This window comes from Sycon ciliatum, chromosome 11 (genome assembly GCF_964019385.1).
Source record: "Sycon ciliatum chromosome 11, ocSycCili1.1, whole genome shotgun sequence".
NCBI classification, from domain to species: Eukaryota; Metazoa; Porifera; class Calcarea; order Leucosolenida; family Sycettidae; genus Sycon; species Sycon ciliatum.
Window position 1 is genome coordinate 22,900,054 of NC_088653.1, and position 18,549 is coordinate 22,918,602.

Genomic DNA, 18,549 nt, shown 5'->3' on the forward strand with positions numbered 1-18,549 from the left:
GCAGCCTGCATGTCGTCGTCCTCATCAGCTTCGCCATCACCACCGGTAGTATACATGTAGGTAGCGGGTCGCTTGGAATCGCCATCGGAGTCTCCAGTGAGTGCCGTGCGGAGAGAAGGGTGATCCACACTAGCACCCTGACTCTGCTGCAGGCCAATAAGCCGGGTCAAGCCCAGGAAGGCAAGAAACATGATTCTCATCTTGATTCGTCGCACGGAGCTGTAGCGGGTTGAGCCATGGGGTCTGGGGTCGAATCACGTTGTTTGTTTTTTTAAACTACACCGCTGCCACCAATGTAGTGGGTAGCCGAGTGGTAGGCGCGGTGAAATCAACAAGAATTACTTTTATTCTACTTCTTTCAGGTACACACCTGAGATTTAATCGTTAGTGAAAGAAGAAGCGGCAAAATAAATAACTTTCTCTCCGGTGCTCACCTAGAGGTTGAATCCTTCTTCTTCGAGTTAGCTTTCATTGCTATCCAATCTAATCTAATCTAATTAAAACAGAAAAAGCGCAGCTGTATTTATGCAGCAAACGCCGTACGCTTATATGCGAAGATACACTAAAATTAATACATAAGGTCGCTCCGTATTGCTTCCGTATTACTTCGTATTGGTCGGGCAGGGATACTACACCAGCAGGCGATGGTTTCAGCATTCCCACATTGAAACGTGTACGTCTGGGTGCCCTGGGCCGGCGGTGTAGTTTCAGCTGGTGGAGTCTCAGGGTGAGACAAACCAACCGGTGGTCAGAGCCACAATCTGCATGACAAACGATTCGGCAGTCTGTACACATTTTACGGTCACGTTGGTGAACCATGATGAAGTCGATCGAGTGCCAAATCTTGGTCCCTGGGTGTTGCCATGACTGCTTGTAAATCGGCTTCTTGGGAAGCCAGGTATTACTGATGGTGGCATTATTGATGTTGAGGAATGACAATAATTCCTTCCCAGCTTCGTTACAAATACCAAGTTCATGTGACCATCGTACAGCACTCCACTCGTCTCCCTCACCAGTGCAAGATCCAACACGAGCGATGAAGTCACCCAGTACCAGTACTTGTCAGATCCTGGGCCAGCACGTAGGACAGCCTGAAGATCGGAGTAAAATGTGTCCTTACACCATCTTGAACCTTGAACGTGCCCATTGCCGATGGCAATGATAGCGAAGGGACTATCCGCTATAGCTTTGCAGTACGGAGCGTGGCGCTTGAGGTCCCCGGGACGACGGCAGACCTTTCCACATGCGCAGCGGAAGCCAGAGTCAGGATCAGGAGGAGCACGGGCGGGAGGACGACGATGAGCAATCTGCCTCCAGGCAGAGCGATCCTGGGCAGCATCAAACCAGCAGTCAGAAGGCACTTACACACACACACACACACACACATACACACACATACACATACACACACACACACATACACACACACACACATACACATACACATACACACACACACACACACACACACACACACACACACACACACACACACCACACACACACACACACACACACACACACCACACACACACACACACACACACACACACACACACACACACACACACACACCACACACCACACACACACACACACACACACACACACACACACACACACACACACACACACACACACACACACACACACACACACACACACACACCATTGGACCATTGGACGCCCATCGCCGAAGGCGATGATAGGTATGCTACAGCAGAAGCCATAGCAGCTTGTGCTGGGATTGCACCATTCAACAACTTGCAAGGCTGAAGAATTGACCGCCACTATTCAGCCTGGTCTACACCACACAGCTATGAAGTGGCTTTTTCTGGCCAGTGAATCCCTACTTTTTTGGTCTTTATTCCTTTTTTTCGGCGCACACATCACACCACATACTCCGGCATGCACTGGCTGTTGGTAACCACCCATGAGAATTAAAGAAAAGTCAGGAGAAGTCTGAGAAACAGAAGAAAGACGTGTGTGACTATAATCGTCGGGAATCAAACCCGCCACCTCTCGATTGGAAATCGCTGCACATACCACTGCACCATATGGGACACACACACACACACACACACACACACACACACACACACACACATACACACACAAACACCACACACCAGGGGCGACGGAAGGTATTTTAGTGTGGTACGGTCAGCCATCCGAACTACAATTTACTCGTGGGGGAGTGGTGGAAGAGCCGAAAATTTTGGAAATTTAGATCCCAGATCAGTGTATTTTATTGATTCACGGGGTACCTGGGGCAAAAAGTGGTACGGTCAATTACCGTAGTGACCGTACCGTGTGCGACGCCCCTGCACACACATCACACACACACACACACACACACACACACACACACACAAACACACACACACATACACACACACACACACACACACACACACACACACACACACACACACACACACACACATACACACCACACACACATCACACACACAGACATGCAAACACGCACACCTAGGTATATTATCGATCCCTGATTTCAACGCTAACCTCGAGACCTCTGGCCTGTTTAAAAGATTCTTCCAAGACATTGACACTTGGTCCCTACATCTCCTGTGTCTTGTTTTATCTTTTCCTCTACATGTACATCTCAGCAGTGATGTGTTCATAAAAAACAATACACTCACACTTTCAACTTTATCAAACTTATGAACACTTTTTACTCTCTGCTTGTCATTTGTTTGTGTTTGAGCAGGTTCCTGCGGCAACGCCACAGCTTTCTGCTTTGAGAATGGTGATGCAGTTCTGAAGCAGTTATCTCTAGGACAGGTATGCAAGCAAAACACCATACACAGTACATGTGCAGTGCTATATGATACACCACTGCTGGGCAACGCCTGGAAGAAATATGTGCGACGCACGGACTGATCCAACATGTTGATCAGCCAACAAGAGGAAAGAACACTCTTGACCTCATCCTGTCAAACTTGCCACACCCCGTCACAGTACAGGCATTTCCACCCCTGGGCAAGTCAGACCACTGTGTGATTCTTGCTGAGTTCAGCCCAGTCACGCTCCGTACTGAGCCCGTGTCTCGACGCCGCGTCTGGCGCTACAACCAGGCTGACTGGGGCCGCATGCGTCATTTTATTCGTCAGACAGACTGGCAGCACATTCTTAGCCACCACCCAGAACACGCATGCGTACAACTTACTTCCCGCATCCAGGAGGGCATGGATCGCTTCATCCCATCGAAGCATCTGTCAGTCAGAACGTGTGACCCTGTTTGGTGGACTCCTGAATGTAGTACAGCTGTGTCTGCAAGAAACCGTGCTTGGCGACACACCCGTGCACACCCAACTGATCTGCAATTGTCTGATACCTACACTGCAACCAGCCTGAGAGTTGCCACTGTGCTCCATGCAGCGCAGCAGGCTCATGTATCTTCATTGCGGAACAAGCTGTCGAATGGAAACCTACGTGACAAAGCATGGTGGTCAAACATGAAGCGTGCAGGAGGTCTATCCCGCACATCTGATATTCCTGTCCTAAAGGGGGCCGATGGTCAGCAATGTACCACGGCCTCCTCCAAGGCTGACTGTTTCGCATCATTCTTCGCAGAGAAGTGCAGCATCCCAAATGATCTCACTGAAGACACACTCCCCGCCTTTCCCACCACGCACTGACGCCATCCTGAGTCAAATCCGTTTCCGGGAATCAGCAGTGCTCAAGCAGCTCCGGTGTCTTGAAGTATCCAAAGCGTCCGGGCCAGACTCCATTTCCTGCCGCGTTCTAAAGGAGTGTGCGTCTGAGCTCTCAAAGCCGTTGTCGCAGCTGTTCTCGTCTTGTCTCTCCCATGGTTACCAGCCTACAGCCTGGAAGGTAGCCAATGTGGTTCCCATCCACAAGCGCAAGGCCAAGGGCGATGTCCGTAATTATCGACCAGTCTCCTTGCTCTGTGTAGTATCCAAGGTGATGGAAAGAATAGTCAACCAGCAGCTCATCAACCATCTCAACAGCAATACCCTCCTGTCTGCCAACCAGTTTGGCTTTCGGAAATCAATCGGCACAGCTGACCTACTAACGTCACTCCAGCATGAAGGGGCTTTAACCACCAGTAAGGGGCGGAACCATTCAGGCCCTCGCCATAGACATAGCAGGCGCGTTTGACCGGGTTTCACACCCTGGGCTCCTCAGCAAGCTCCGAGGCTATGGCATTGGTGGGCAACTGCTGGCCTGGTTAACATCGTACCTCCAGAACCGGAAGCTGCAAGCTGTTGTTGGGGACAGACCTCTACCCCCTCTACCATCCGGTAAGGCGTCCCTCAGGGCAGCATCCTAGGGCCCACATTGTTTCTAGTATACATAAACGACGCCGAAGATCAGCTACCTGCCAGCGTCTCCATCGCCGTGTATGCTGATGATACTACGTTATACACGTCTGTCATGCCTGGACAGACCACAGAGGCCGCCGCAGCTGCACTTCAGACAGCCGTAAACCAGCTGGAAGCCTGGGGAAGTACTTGGAGGGTTACCTTTGAGCCCTCTAAGTCACAGCTGATGTCCGTGACCAGGAAGCTGGCCCCTCTAGACTTCCCCCCTGTCCAATTCCTTGGCACCCCTGTTCCTGTCAGCAGCCAGTTGAAGCTCCTTGGGGTGGTATTCGACGAGAAGCTCAACTTCAGCGCCCACCTCCACCAGCTTTCTGTGCGCGCACATCAACGCCTCCATTTCATGCGGAAGGCAGCCCCCATCCTGGATGCTGCTGGACGCCTAACCGTCTATAAGGGCTTTGTAAGGCCCATACTTGAGTATGCCCCACTAGCCTGGCTTGGTGCTGCCCAGACCCACCTTGGGAAGTTGGACACAGCACAGCGCAAGGCCATGCAGATGATTGGACCCACCACCGTCCTCCAGAGTCTGCGGGCCAGACGGACGGTCGCAGGGCTGTCCTATCTCTACAAGGTAGTTAACTGCAAGGGCCCACCCCGTCTGACACGCATGCGCCCTCCCCCAAAACCACGGGCCGATACTGTTCGAACCCGCCAGCAGCATTATGCTCAGCACCAGCACCGGGAACAGCTCTTAAACACCACCCCCGGCACCAGTCCCGATTACCTTCGACGTTCCTTCCCGTACTGTTTCCTTGAATTGTGGAACAGCCTCCCCGAGGACGTCTTTCCCCGTCTGGCCAATCACTCTCCACTCACAGCTTTTAAAAAAGGTGTCAACAAACACATTTCAGACCAGCCATGGTCTTGGGACGTGCTTTGAAGCCCATCATGTTGATCGTCTCACTGTTCTTTCCAGATCGCACCTCTCGGTTTGGGGATGTGCATTGAAGCACCCCATACTAACGGTCTATACTGTCCTCTCTTGGTCACCACTCTCCCTATTACCTATATTGTAATTACCATTCATGTATTGCGCTTCAGATTTTCTTCCGTTTTTGTCTCTTGGTGCGTTACCGGCATGGCGATACTGAGACCTAATGGTCAGTGGAGTGCCTGTAGCCTCACCAGCACTGCTACTATCTGTGACTGTGGCGACCACCATTCAATGTCTAGTCCTCCCCTAACCGTACCCCAACTCTCTCTCTCTCTCAGCTCTCTTTTTATCTGTCTTTTCTTACTCTTTTTTCTTTGTCAGCTTTCCTGGTGGTTATGTGCTTTTTCAAGTAAATAAAATAAAAAATAAAAAAACTAGTAGTGCACTAGCCACTCACTCTCTATATATGTACACAGTGACCATAAGCAGTTCACCTCTATACTACATGTACATGCATGCCATATTCGGCATACACATTAGCAAGCTGTGTTCATTACCGACGGTGTGTGGAGGGGGGTCTGAGAACGAAAAGAACAATGTTTGTCTCAGAGACGACAAACAACCTTTGCAAAGACACATTTAGCGTCCGTAAGCGGCTGTGGAATTACGCAGATTCACCATTATGACTTCATTCGTGGAAACCTCTAAAAGGATAGTACAGTCGTCCCTCTCTAATCCGGCACCTTTTGCTACGGCGTTTTCTGCTGGATTAACGAGGGTGCTGGATTAAGAAATCCTGCCCTCTGACCCGGCCCTACCCAATTGCATGCATGTATCATATGTACGTCAAAACGCAGGGTTTTTCCGTGTCGACCCAAGTATTTGGTGCACGGCTTTATATTCTCATTTGTTCTCCGGGAATATACACAGTGATAAAGTGATAAAGTAAAACAGAGAACATGTTCACATGTACTCTTGCACACACACGCACACAAACACACACCTGAAAATTGGCAGGACACTACTCCTTGCTAATAAGAAAGTATGGTTGTCTGCCGTTGTCTCCTGGACAACATTGACCAGACTGGACTAGCCTGGCCTGGCAAGGAGTGCACCTGTACGGTACGCGATTTACGACTGCCGGATTATGAAATCAAACTACGTGCAGTTTGAGCGATTCGTTTCAAAAAGTCACTGCCGGAGGCGGAATTCAATTGCCGGATTAAGATGTAGGAATTGAACGAAAAAAATCGGTTTCGTCAGAAAATGCGCCGGTTGGCAAGGGTTCCGGATAAACAAGTGCCGGATTAGAGAGGGACGACTGTATATCACAATTACAGTGAAACAAAAGAAAAACAGGACACACTTCAGGCTCTTTACGAACATCTTGACCGTTTTCGGTTTCACAAGTATACTTTCAAGCCTTCTCGTCAGGTGAAATACAGACAAAGGGAAAGGAACAAGAACAGTGGATTAAGTGCAGTAAGGAAGTGATAAAACAGCACAAAGAAGAAGAAAAATAAAAAAGAAGAAAGAAAAGAAGAAGATTGCTAAAACTAACAGCAAAAATGTGTGACCTATACACATAGAAATAATGACACAAAGGTGCAAGTGCTAGAAAACCTAACAAGCGTGACCTGTGGTGTGACAATAAGAGACTTATGAATAATTATGACGTCATACGATGTTATGGTTGATGTTTGTGCAGGGCTTGGATCAGATCTGCTTTGACTTTGGAATCTTGCTGGCATTGTTCTTCGCCTTCTTCATTTCCGGACTTCTGATACTGGTGTTGCGTATCCGCTACATCAAGCGCTAATGTCTGCCAGGCGCAATGCGCTAACGTGTCACTCTGAGGTGCTAAACCTGACTTGATGATGGTGTTGTTCTAGTGTTGAGATGATTCTGTATTCCGCTATGTTTGTCAGTGTCTTTCATGTTGCTATTTTGTTAGTCATACAGCCCATATACACTCATTAATGTCAACTTCAGTAGTGGACATTCCCAGACAAGTATTCTGCCTGTCACGTGTGTGTGTGTGTGTGTGTTTGTTTGTGTGCGTTTGAGTGTGTTTATGTGCTTGTGTGTGTATGTGTGTGTGTGTGTGTGTGTGTGTGTGTGTGTGTGTGTGTGTGTGTGTGTGTTTGCACGTGTTTGTGTGTGTGTGTGTGTGTGTGTGTTTTTGTGTGTGTGTGTGTGTGTATGCGTGTGAGGTCAATTTAGTTCTTGTTTATCTGTTGTTGTGGTGTGTTGTGTGCCGTGGTCAAGTGTGTGTGTGTTTCCATTACGTTCATATCTGCACTGAGTGTATAGTGTATATGTATGCTGGTATGTAGCTGCTGGGTCAGACTATAGTTATGTTTGGAGATTCTAGTGTAGATCATTTTATGTGCAGGCTGATTAGAATGGGTCATGTGAATTTCAGTACACTTGCAAACACTACATATATTGTTACTAGTAAACAGTGCTCTCTTTGTCATTTACAACAACTGCTGCTGCTATTATGCAGTGTATGGCATGTCAGTGACTCAGTTGTTTTTTATAGTTTTTCAGTGTCTGCTGTTTTATTTTTGTTGCTAAAGTAATGCAGGGTTTATACAAACACTGACTGTTGTGTCATGGCTACAAGTGAGAAGATCTTCAACCCTGCTGAGTGCTCTGTGAATTTGCTGTGTGTGTGTGTGTGTGTGTGTGTGTGTGTGTGTGTGTGTGTATGTGTGTGTGTACGTGTGTGTGTGTGTGTGTGTGTGTGTGTGTGTGCGCGTGTGTGTGTGTGCTCGTGTGTGTGCGTGTGTGTGTGCGTGAGTACATGTGTGTGTGTGTGTAAGTGTGTGTGTGTATGTGTGTGTATGTGTGTGTGTGTGTGTGTGTGTGTGTATGTGTGTGGGTGTGTGTGTACATGAATGTGTGTGTGTGTGCGTGTGTGTGTGCGTGTGTGTGTGTGCGTGAGTACATGTGTGTGTGTGTGTAAGTGTGTGTGTGTATGTGTGTGTATGTGTGTGTGTGTGTGTGTGTGTGTGTATGTGTGTGGGTGTACATGAATGTGTGTGTGTGTGCGTGTGTGTGTGCGTGTGTGTGTGCGTGAGTACATGTGTGTGTGTGTGTATGTGTGTGTGTGTGTGTGTGTGTATGTGTGTGGGTGTGTGTACATGAATGTGCGGAGTGGTCGTAGGTCCTTGGTTATAAACCATTGTACCAGTCCGAGTTGCTATAAGTTCATTTCTCATTTTCTGATTTCATTTTCCAACACACAGTGACTGTCCTGTGTTGTACACCAGTAGGTGATCACCCTCTCTCTCCTCTCTCTAGAACACATACACACACACGTACACACACATACACACAAACACGCCCCCCCCCCCCCACACACACACCACACACCCTTGTTGCTGGCCCCTAGCTCTTCCCCCTTCCCTCCCCCCCCCCCCTCGTCTCACAATCTGTCAGAGCACGTCTGTGAAGTCGAACACAATCATTAGCCAGTTCACTCGGACACCCCCCCCCCCCCCCCCACACACACACACATACACACCTGCATCATAAGTGTGTGCTGTGCCGGTATAACAAGAGCCAGGTAAAAACCTTTCTCCGTCATACCACACACAATGTTAACCCATGCACAATGCCAGTGATTGACATTCATGTGAATCACTCCACGTGTTCTTCACAAACAAACATACAGTCTGCATACCGGTGGACTGCACACAGTCAACTGTCAGTGTAATTCAGGAAACACAGAAGAGACAAGGAAATGGAGGGAAAACATCGTGTCAGTACAAGACACTCAAAATAATATTTTTGTACTGCAAGCAGTGTTATCAGCATGGCAGCGCTCAAGAATTGAGAAAAGATTGAAAAGTGTTCGAAATTTATCTGCTATATAGACATGCACCACTGGCAAGGAAAGTTCATACGGTCAACTCAGTGTTTGGCCTGGGCAAGAGGAAAATGGGCTTTGCACTGCCCCGTTATAGGCAAGTAGTTAACTGTAGCGGCTGAAAAATCAAGTTTTGTACAAGAATAGAACACAGTGCTCACCGCCAAAGAGAATCTGTGCAAGGGCTGGTGCTGGCTATAACCATGGCAACTGTACAGTGTCATAGTAACAATCAGAGCCTAATACGCAGGAGAGCACATTCAGGATCATCTACCAGCGGCTGTAGCACGGACAGCAACCTGCTGTTATACCAATACTTTGAAGAACAGTTGAGCTGACTAAGCTTGCTACACTGGCGAACAGCCTGTACGAACTGGGCTAGTACACGTCGGTCCTCCGATTTAGGACCATACGTGAAGGTATATCCTAGGACATCCAGTACTTCCAGGTTCCTGTTGGAATGGAGAATTTCCAGAATGGTCGTGAGCGGCACATCAGCACCCTTCTCACTGCATAACCAGGGAAGTGAAACATTCCGCAATTTCCTACATGAACTCAGCGCTCGGCAGATCAAAGCAAAGCCGTCAATGCCGACTTTATTCTCATCTAAATGCACTTCCTCCAGGCTGGACGATGCGGAAAAAATGGCTGATGAAAAGACATTACCATCGGTACAGTGATTCCAAATCAAAGAGAGCACACGTACATGTGTGTAGTGTGCCAAGCCATTAAGAATGCAGCGCATAGCAGTACTGGATAAGAAACACCAATCAAGGCGCACTTCCTGCACGTCCACACAAGAATGGGTTGTGAGGAAATGAGCAATGGCAGTGCAATCTAACAGGCTGAGGCTCACACCACTAAAATTCAGAGAAAAGACCTGAGAGAAGAATGAACAATGGCCATTACAAGATGACGTACCTTGATACTGGCAGTGCTCTAGATAAGCTACTAACAAATCAGCTAGGCAACGACGTTCTTCCTGGTCAACCGCAGGAGGCCGTATAGAAGCAGTAGTAGCAGCCGGAGCAGCTCCAGGTGACGATGGTGTCGATATCTCCCATGTTGCGCTTGTCATCGCATGCTGCTCACAATGCGATGCGGTCGCGGGATCCACTTTACGTACAGCCGACAGGAACACCTCTGCACTCGTCTCCGCTGCCTCGTTCTTCCATACGCTTACAAGAGTATCCAGGTACAAGTCGTCCGTCAACTCCCTGCCTCGCGGCAGAGCATTGTCGACACGCTGACGACCACATCCTTGCCCGGCAGTGCCGACCAGCAGCTGATCGGCGAGCTCTTTCATCTTTTCAACTGACAGCGCCGATTTCAGCACCGCATGGATACGGTCCACGTCGTTGCTTTGCTTGGTTGGCTGAGAACAGCTCACAATGTCGTCGAGCAGGCGTGTATCAGTCTGGCTGCATGCACGTTGTGTACGGTCGCCGTCGCAGATAATCCGCCACAGATGCTCCATGATGGCGACTGCGGGCTTTGGCGGTGTGAGCGCGATCAGGAAACGCCAGAACATGGTCATGTGACCGCTGTAGTGGCCAACTCTCCTCACCAGCCACGCAGCGTTGTTCTCGTCGTTCAGCATCTCGCTAGACACGTACCAGGCCGCCAAGAACTCCTGAATGGACAAGTGAGCAAATCGATATTGCCGGTCTTCTGTTGAACTGGTGCTCTTGTAAGCCATCAGCAATCCTAACTCAATTGCAGGCGCGCTGAGTTGTGCCGAAATGACATCCTCCTCGTTGAACACCATCTTTTGCTGAGCTAGCATAGATAGTGCAAAACCAGATAGCTCCTTCAGCACTAAGTCTTCTACCTCGTCCGTCTTGATGGCGGAAAGCGTCTTGTAGCGTTTGCCCGCACGTCGTTCCGTGACACGGCGAACAAGCGACTCGTACAGTCCTGTACTAGATTCCGGCAATTTACTACCGTCTCTGTCGTCCATGAACAATTCACAAGCCAGCGCAGCAAACAGAGGTGTACCCATTAGCGACATTGTGCCCTCTTGTGAGCGGAGCTGCTCCAGCATAGCCTCGCCTTTCACACCGCCCACCACTTTCCTCACATACGTTGCAACGTTGTCTGGTGAGAATCCAACCACCTCCACTTGCTGTTGATACTCTCCACATTGCGACAGGGTATGAGCATCAGTACATGGTCGAGACGTCACCACCACATGCATATCACCACTACGCCTTCTCAACAGTAGATCACGCATGTATTCACTGCAGTTGTCCAACTTGCACTCATCCAGCCCGTCTAGCACAATGCAAAGACGGGACTGGTTGCTGCGAAAGAACCGGGACATCTCCAGCAGCTCATCTGTCTCCACATCCAGACTGGAGAATCGACGTGCCAGCAAGTCGCACAAGCTCGTAGCAGCTTGCACCTCGGCACGCCGTAATTCCACTGCCAATACCAGATCAAACTTTCCACGCCACAGCTCACCTTTAGACCAGAGGTATTCCAGCATGATCAGAAAGATCGTGGATTTGCCACAGCCAGCGCTACCAAACGCTAGTACATTCTTCATGTTCTCTTCCACTGGTTTCTTGGCACGCGGCTCCACTAAACCAGAATCAGCTACCTCATGGTCACAGCCCGGGCGCGGCGCGGCCCCCTGATTGCAAGACCGCTCGCTGGTAGCGGAGAAAATATCTTCCAGTTCAATGCCACGCTCGGCCGTAGCGACCCTTTGTGACTGAGCCTCTGAGAACAATTCCAACTGGCGTATTCGTTCAGAAGCAGACGAAAAGGACGATGACTTACTGAAAAGTTTGGAAAGTTCGTCCTTTGTCAGCAACGTCAAGTTGACAAAAATGTCTTTCAATGGGATTTTGGCATCGCTGGCAAGTCCACCGCTAATCTGAATACCAGCCTTCTCAACTGCCTTAGCCAGCAAATCACGGGCAGTTCGGACAGAAGCTGGCAACTTCTGCTCGTCGGACGCCATGGGTCACAGGCAGGTTAGCGTCCAAGTAATTACAGTACTCAGTAGTTGCAAGGAGCACCAGGCAACAACATCGTGCAAAGGGACGTGGTCGTAATACAAAATAAAATTGTCCAGTATTGAATCCGGGTGCCTGCAAGTCTGCGTGCGCATGCCGCATCATCATGTGCATGCCGTGGTGCCGCAACCGTCCGATTTTACGGACAGCGTCCGATTTTTGAAGGCTCTTCCGAAAACCGGTCCGAAAAAGGAAACGTCCGAAAAGCAGCCAAAAATGCCAGCGCGCGCAAGTGAAGGCACAAATCTGGAAATCACTGAGTCTGTGCATGACTTTTTGTCACTCCGTGCCGAGTCCGTGGCTGCACGTAAAAACAGGCGCTAGAGCTTGGCTGTGGAAGTGCGAAGACTGTCAGTGCATTCCTGGATTGCATGCACATGCACATATTTTTGTTACGTACTGTCATTAGGCCTTGGCGGATAATGCTCGAAAAGGTGGCAGATTCTGCTTTTTTTGCACCGAAATTGGCAGAACCATACAAACCTTATGGCGGGCAATTCCTCGAATTCTGCTCCATTTCTTTATCCACATACCAAACATGCATGAAACTTACCAGAAAAAGTACCGAATTCTGCCAATTTTTCTGCCGGCATTATCCGCAAAGGCCTACTGTACATGTACGTAACAAAAAAATGCCACGTACGTAGGGTACTCAATGCCCTGATGATGCCCAATATGCCGCGAATGGGCGAAATATTGGCGAAGTAATTTTTATTTGGTGCAGCTGAGATCGAGAGCCTGTTGCCGGAATGGCGGTGTTTTCAAGTACATGTTGTTAATGGTATTGTATGATTAATGTCGTTCACGAAATCTTTCGTCAGATCACTCCAAAAGCAAGCATGTTACGTACTAAATTTCGTTTTTGGTCTAGGTCTAGGTCTAGGTCTACCGTCTAGGTCTAGGTCTAGGTCTAGGTCTAGGTCTAGGTCTGCTGTCACCCCGAAAGTAAAACGTTCATACAAAAAACTTTAGTTTGTTTCAAACGAAAATTTGTACATACTTACATTATGTCATTCGACATTAATAATTACAGCTACGTACAGATTCGTCTGACGCTGAAACAGTGGGAGCCTTGGCTTCGGCCCTTCGCGCGCTAGCGGAAATCTCATCCCTGTAACTGTAAGGCTGTATGTAGGCCCTGTACAGGCAGTGTACGTGTACCATTATTATTTTTCGTTTTATTTGGGATGCGCGATACGCACTCGTGTGCTGTCCGGTCCGCTCGATCCAATGATTTGAGTGTAGATCTACGACTGACTGTCTGTACGTGTGCGTGTATGATTGTAGTATCGTTATCAGTATCACATCTGCGTCGGATCGGTGCATGCAGCCACGGCCACTGCGAACGAATGTCCGGAGGAAAGGCGAGAGTGGACCCTAGAGGCTAGACTGCACTGTGACTGGGCCTAGTTGACGCCGCCGTGTGGCATTCACGACACATCAATATCATGAATATTACAAGCGAAACTGCAGTCTGTGCACTCACAGTGCAGAGGGTTGTCTCAGACTCTCGTATCGAGAGCTGGCACATAATAATATATTATTCGCTAGCGGTACATTACCACCTATAATATAGGCCAGGGCACTTATCCTCTATCTAACTCTAAGAGCTAGCGTGGGTTGTATGTGTGATTGAGAAAGCCGGCGCAAAAATAGGAGTCTTCTTCGCCGTGGCCCTGGTGTACGTGTAGATAACTGAGGTTTGTACAGGGTTCGTGGTGTGATCGCTACTGCTTTCTACGGCGCTAGAGACAGTAGAGGCTAGCTGTACTCCTACTGCTACTGCAGTAGCGCAGCGTGTCAGGAACGACTGCTATCGATCGAGACAGCCACGCTAGGTTGTTGGTGTGTCGGCGAAGCTCACTGCACACGAGAAAGGATCCTGTACAGTCCCACTCTAGTCTCTAGTTGCTGCTGCTGCTGCAGGTTAAATTTTGTGACGCTGGAATCTGTGTGTGTGTGTGCGTATTGAGGTGGTGCGGCGGCTGCGATTGGAACACAGCTGTATTTTAGTTTGCACCGATCCAGATAGCGTGCGCTGCACTGCACTGGTCCGTCGCTACCACCCGTGCCCTTGGAGGCTCCGTGCGCAACTGCTGTTGGGATGAGCGTGTAATTCCGGAGCGAAGTGCTCGCTAGATAGCAGCAGCAGCAGCAGCGGCGGGATCAGCATCACCATGAAGGTGAAAGTGGCGTTTGATGAAACAACGGTGGTCGTGCCGTGTGGGAATGGCGAGGATGAGGTGCGCGCGCTGTTCGACAAAGCAGCGCATCGCTACAAGAAAGCCACGGGAAAGGTACCGTGCTGTTAGCGTTGTGCTGTACTATTCCGCTGATAGTCGTACCAGAACATTGCTGTCGCTGCAAAATCTCCCCAGCGAACTATTGTGTGTATTTTGACGGTGGTGAAGCTCGCAGTTCCTTTTGGACTTGGTGTCCACTGACTTGGTACTGCTGCATTGCCAGTGGTGTCATGGAGGAACATTTGGTGTGTGTGTGTGTGTGTGTGTGTGTGTGTGTTTCTTGAGGCATTCTGCTCGCTGATGTGCCACTCGTAGGATATGATTTGCATTTGGGCTCGCCTACCGCTAGGCTCAACTTCTTCCTGGCCAGGCAGCGACTTTTTTTTGTTGTCCAGTCATGTCTCCCCGTTTTCCGCATTAGGCTCAGCGCCGCGTAAATGAATGAACATCTCGATAAATGCGTGGCAAAATTCCCAGTTGAAGCGCAGAGTCGTGTCGCGACGTCGCTTCAGATCATGTTGTTTTCAAGCGCCGCGTGTGCACTGGAGATTGCATATGCATCATGTCGATACTTTCTACAACAACAAAAAGTGTCGTGGTGGATCTACATGATGATGCGATGGGAATCACGGCTTTGTTATGTACCGGCGACGTCGCTCTGAATATTGTTCGCGGAAAACTTCGTAGTGAAGCTCGGACTCGAAGGTCGCCGAATATGCCTGGGCTTTTTGTTCTCCGTTCCTGCTACGTTGGCGAGTAACACTACATGCACTGTCACTAGTAACAGCGGACTGCAGCAACGAACTTGCATTCCGTGGTCACTCTTGATGTGGACGCCTGACTTACTACTACTACTGTACTAGTCCGCAGTGCTGGCAACTGAAATCCGACCCCCTGAGCGGTGCGCTCGCATCGCAAAGACCCAATACAAGATAGCAAAACTACGAAAAATTATAGAGATCGCTAGAATGTGATTGTGAACGCATCGCCCAGGGGGTCGGATTTCAGTTGCCATCAGTGTAGTAGTCAGCAGTGTTCACTCTGTTGTTGTCTTGTACAGTTAGTGAGTTATAATTATATTACACTGCAACACGCAGAGCTGCATCTGCCACCCTGGTATCACAGGCATGGTGGTGGCCTGGCACGAGCGAAACTTCCTACAGCTGGTTGTGTTTCTCAATGCAATTGTATAGGCGGTGGTAACGCGGACGTGCAAACTGTACTTTCTTAGAACACACTACAGTTCTGTGATCCCTCTGACCTCCACTCACACAGGCTGTGATCCCTCTGACCTCCACTCACACAGGCTGTGATTGGGAGAGAAAATCAGGACTCTTTCCGAGGCTTTCTGTCAAGACGTTTGGGAAAATACTCCTGTCTTGGCAGCGAAAGAATGTGCGTGTGTGCGCGTGTTTGTGTGTGTACGTGTATGTGTGTGTGGGGGGGTGCGTATGTGTGTGTGTGTGTGTATGCGCGTACGTGTGTGTGTGTGTGTGTGTGTGTGTGTGTGTGTGTGTGTGTGTAGAAGAGTAAGTGATGTCATACGAGGTCACGGCCATGGGCCATGGGTTTGCACGCAACAAACAAAATTGCCACGCATGCCATACTCATATGTGTGTGGTGGCAGGTGAACTTGTTCCTTGGAAAGCAACCGTTCACGTAATAGAGACCATTTTTCCAGGCACGCACGAGTATTGGAACGGTTTCACACACACACACACACGCACACACACACACACACACACACACGCACATAAACCATACAATTTGACTGTCACTCGTCAGTCTACGGGGTTTTTTAAACTTTCCTTGCATGTATATGCTGCATTTGCCCATTGGCCGTGTGCAATTTCCATTTTGTTCTTGTGTTGCTCAGGGTGACGGTGTTGCTGTGGAGATTACTGCACTGCACACCGCTGCCGATAATGCGGTAGTGGATCCGGACGATATCATCAGTGATGTCCTGGACGATAAGGAAGTGGTACGCTACTGCTAGAGAAACACACGCACACCGTCGCCTCTTGCATGATACACACACACACACACACATACACACACACACACACACACGCTTGCGCGCACACACACACACATACACTCACAGACACATGAATACATGCTTGCACATACACACATACGCACGCACACACACGCACACACACACACACACACACACACACACACGCACACACACACACACACACACACACCACACACACACCACACACACACACACACACCACACACACCACACACACACACACACACACACACACACACCACACACACCACACACACACACACACACCACACACACGCACACACACACACACAAGCACACAAGCACACAAGCACACACACACACACACACAAGCACACACATGCAAACACCAGTGAGTAGAATAGAATCTGGCTCAGAACACCATATTAAGCTGATTGATGACGTCTGCAAATAATGTTGTACCAGTCTTGTGTTTTATCATTCAAATGTTACGTATTCTCCAAGTCTGTGTCTTAGACTGTTCTTGTGTACGTGTGTGCTTGCGTGTGTGCGTGTGCGTGCGTGTGTGTGTGCGTGCGTGTTTGTGTGCGCGTGTGTGTGTGTGTGTGTGTGTGTGTGTGCTTGTGTGTGTGTGTGCACGTGTGTGTCTATGTGTGCATGTGCTTGCATACGCGTATGCGCTGTGTGTTGCGCTGTGCATCCCGGCAGCTGATCGCCATGTTTACGCTATACGGAGATGACGACGTCTGTGGTGGCAGGAGTGGCAATGGTGGCGGTGTTGCTGCCGCTGCTGGTACAGGCGCTAGGTCGAGTGGCTCCAGCAGCGTGCCCTCGTCATCCGCAGCCTCCACGCCGTCGCCCTTTCCGCCTTCGTCCTGCTCACCGTCGCCGCTGGGAGATAGGGCACGTGCACCCACGGGCTCACCGGGGACTATGCAGCAGCACTCCGCGGACGAGTACAGCTCCGTGCGCGGGACGCTGGTGGCCAGCGGCGTCATTCGGCCCGGTGTCGACAGACCCAGCTCGCCGCGCAAGGCTTTAAGCACTCGGGTGCCGCGCCCCGAACCGCCCGCGGCTCACGCTCCAATGACGCTGCCGGACGATCCCGAGCAATCGTTCGCCGTCTCGCAGGCGCCCGCAGCAGGCCACCGGCACAGCGTGGACGTTTTGACGCCGTCGGCTGGCGCGGCACAAACCAAAGCCGTGTCACGCGTCGTCTCGCCGGCGCGCCGAGCTAGCTCGCCTAGTCGCTCGCCACTGATGCGGTCCGTCAGCCCCAGACGCCAGGCGCCAGTCTCCCGCTCGCCCATTGCCGAGCGATCACGGCGCATGCGAAAGCCGTCCGCGTCCAACTCCGAGCTGGAGCAGGATGAAGAGGAGGACGAGTTTGGCACGGCGTTACCAGCATCATCATCGGCGGCAGCCGTACCACCGATGCGCTTCCATCGCAACACGGTACTGCCGGCTGCTAGCGCACTGGGGGGCACGCGGTCCGCAGCGGCGGCGTCAGGATCGGCGCCGGGTCCCGTCAGGGGTTCAGTGACGCACCAGTCCACCATGATGCCGTCCAGGTTTCTGGTGAATCGCTGGGAAAAGCAGGAGCAGCTCCAGTGGCAACAGTTGTCTGAGGTAGGCAAACACAAATCAGGATGCGGACGAGCGTGCAGTCAACTTTGCGTATAACGACACTCGGCGGGGCATCAGAAAATGTCCTTATTCGCGAAGTGTCCTTATACCCGAAGTCTCATTATATGTTAACAGGTAGATGGGAATTTGCTCTGGGCATGGAAATTCTGTCGTTATTCGCGAATTGTCGTTACTGTAAAAACCATATATATATATATATATATATATATATATATATATATATATATATATAACGAAGTGCTAACTCTAACGAGTTAACGAGTAGAAATCTGTCGTTAAAATAGAAATCATTATACAGAAATCGATACAGAACAGAACAACAAGGACAATCAAGGCTTGTTTGCTGCGCCTTGAAGTTTCATGCTCTCGCAATCGTCAGGCAACATGAAGGTAGAGAAATCGATACATACTCTATATCACCTTATTTTCGGTGTTGTAAAATTTCGGTAAAAGCCAACCCCTGACCTTTGGGTGTAAGGATAAATTCGGTATGCATGGCACCAAAAAAAA

The 18,549-nt window shown here is 49.8% G+C and overlaps 1 protein-coding gene and 1 long non-coding RNA gene across 3 annotated transcripts in view; both read left to right on the top strand.

Moving 5' to 3' along the window:
* The first annotated feature begins 2,728 nt into the window (after window positions 1-2,728).
* LOC135827508 (uncharacterized) lies at window positions 2,729-7,900 on the top strand. The gene is made up of 2 exons (XR_010555471.1): window positions 2,729-2,808; window positions 6,956-7,900. It is a non-coding gene; the product is annotated as an uncharacterized LOC135827508 (long non-coding RNA).
* Window positions 7,901-13,720: 5,820 nt separating this feature from the next.
* The window catches only part of LOC135827538 (uncharacterized), a 41,640-nt gene continuing 36,811 nt past the window's right edge, over window positions 13,721-18,549 (top strand). For both annotated transcript variants that reach the window (XM_065340017.1, XM_065340018.1), the window contains exons 1-3: window positions 13,721-14,444; window positions 16,267-16,371; window positions 17,101-18,021. In XM_065340017.1, the coding sequence (XP_065196089.1) occupies window positions 14,325-14,444; window positions 16,267-16,371; window positions 17,101-18,021 (1,146 nt within the window). In that variant the 5' untranslated portion in view covers window positions 13,721-14,324. The remainder of the gene's footprint in view (window positions 14,445-16,266; window positions 16,372-17,100; window positions 18,022-18,549) is intronic.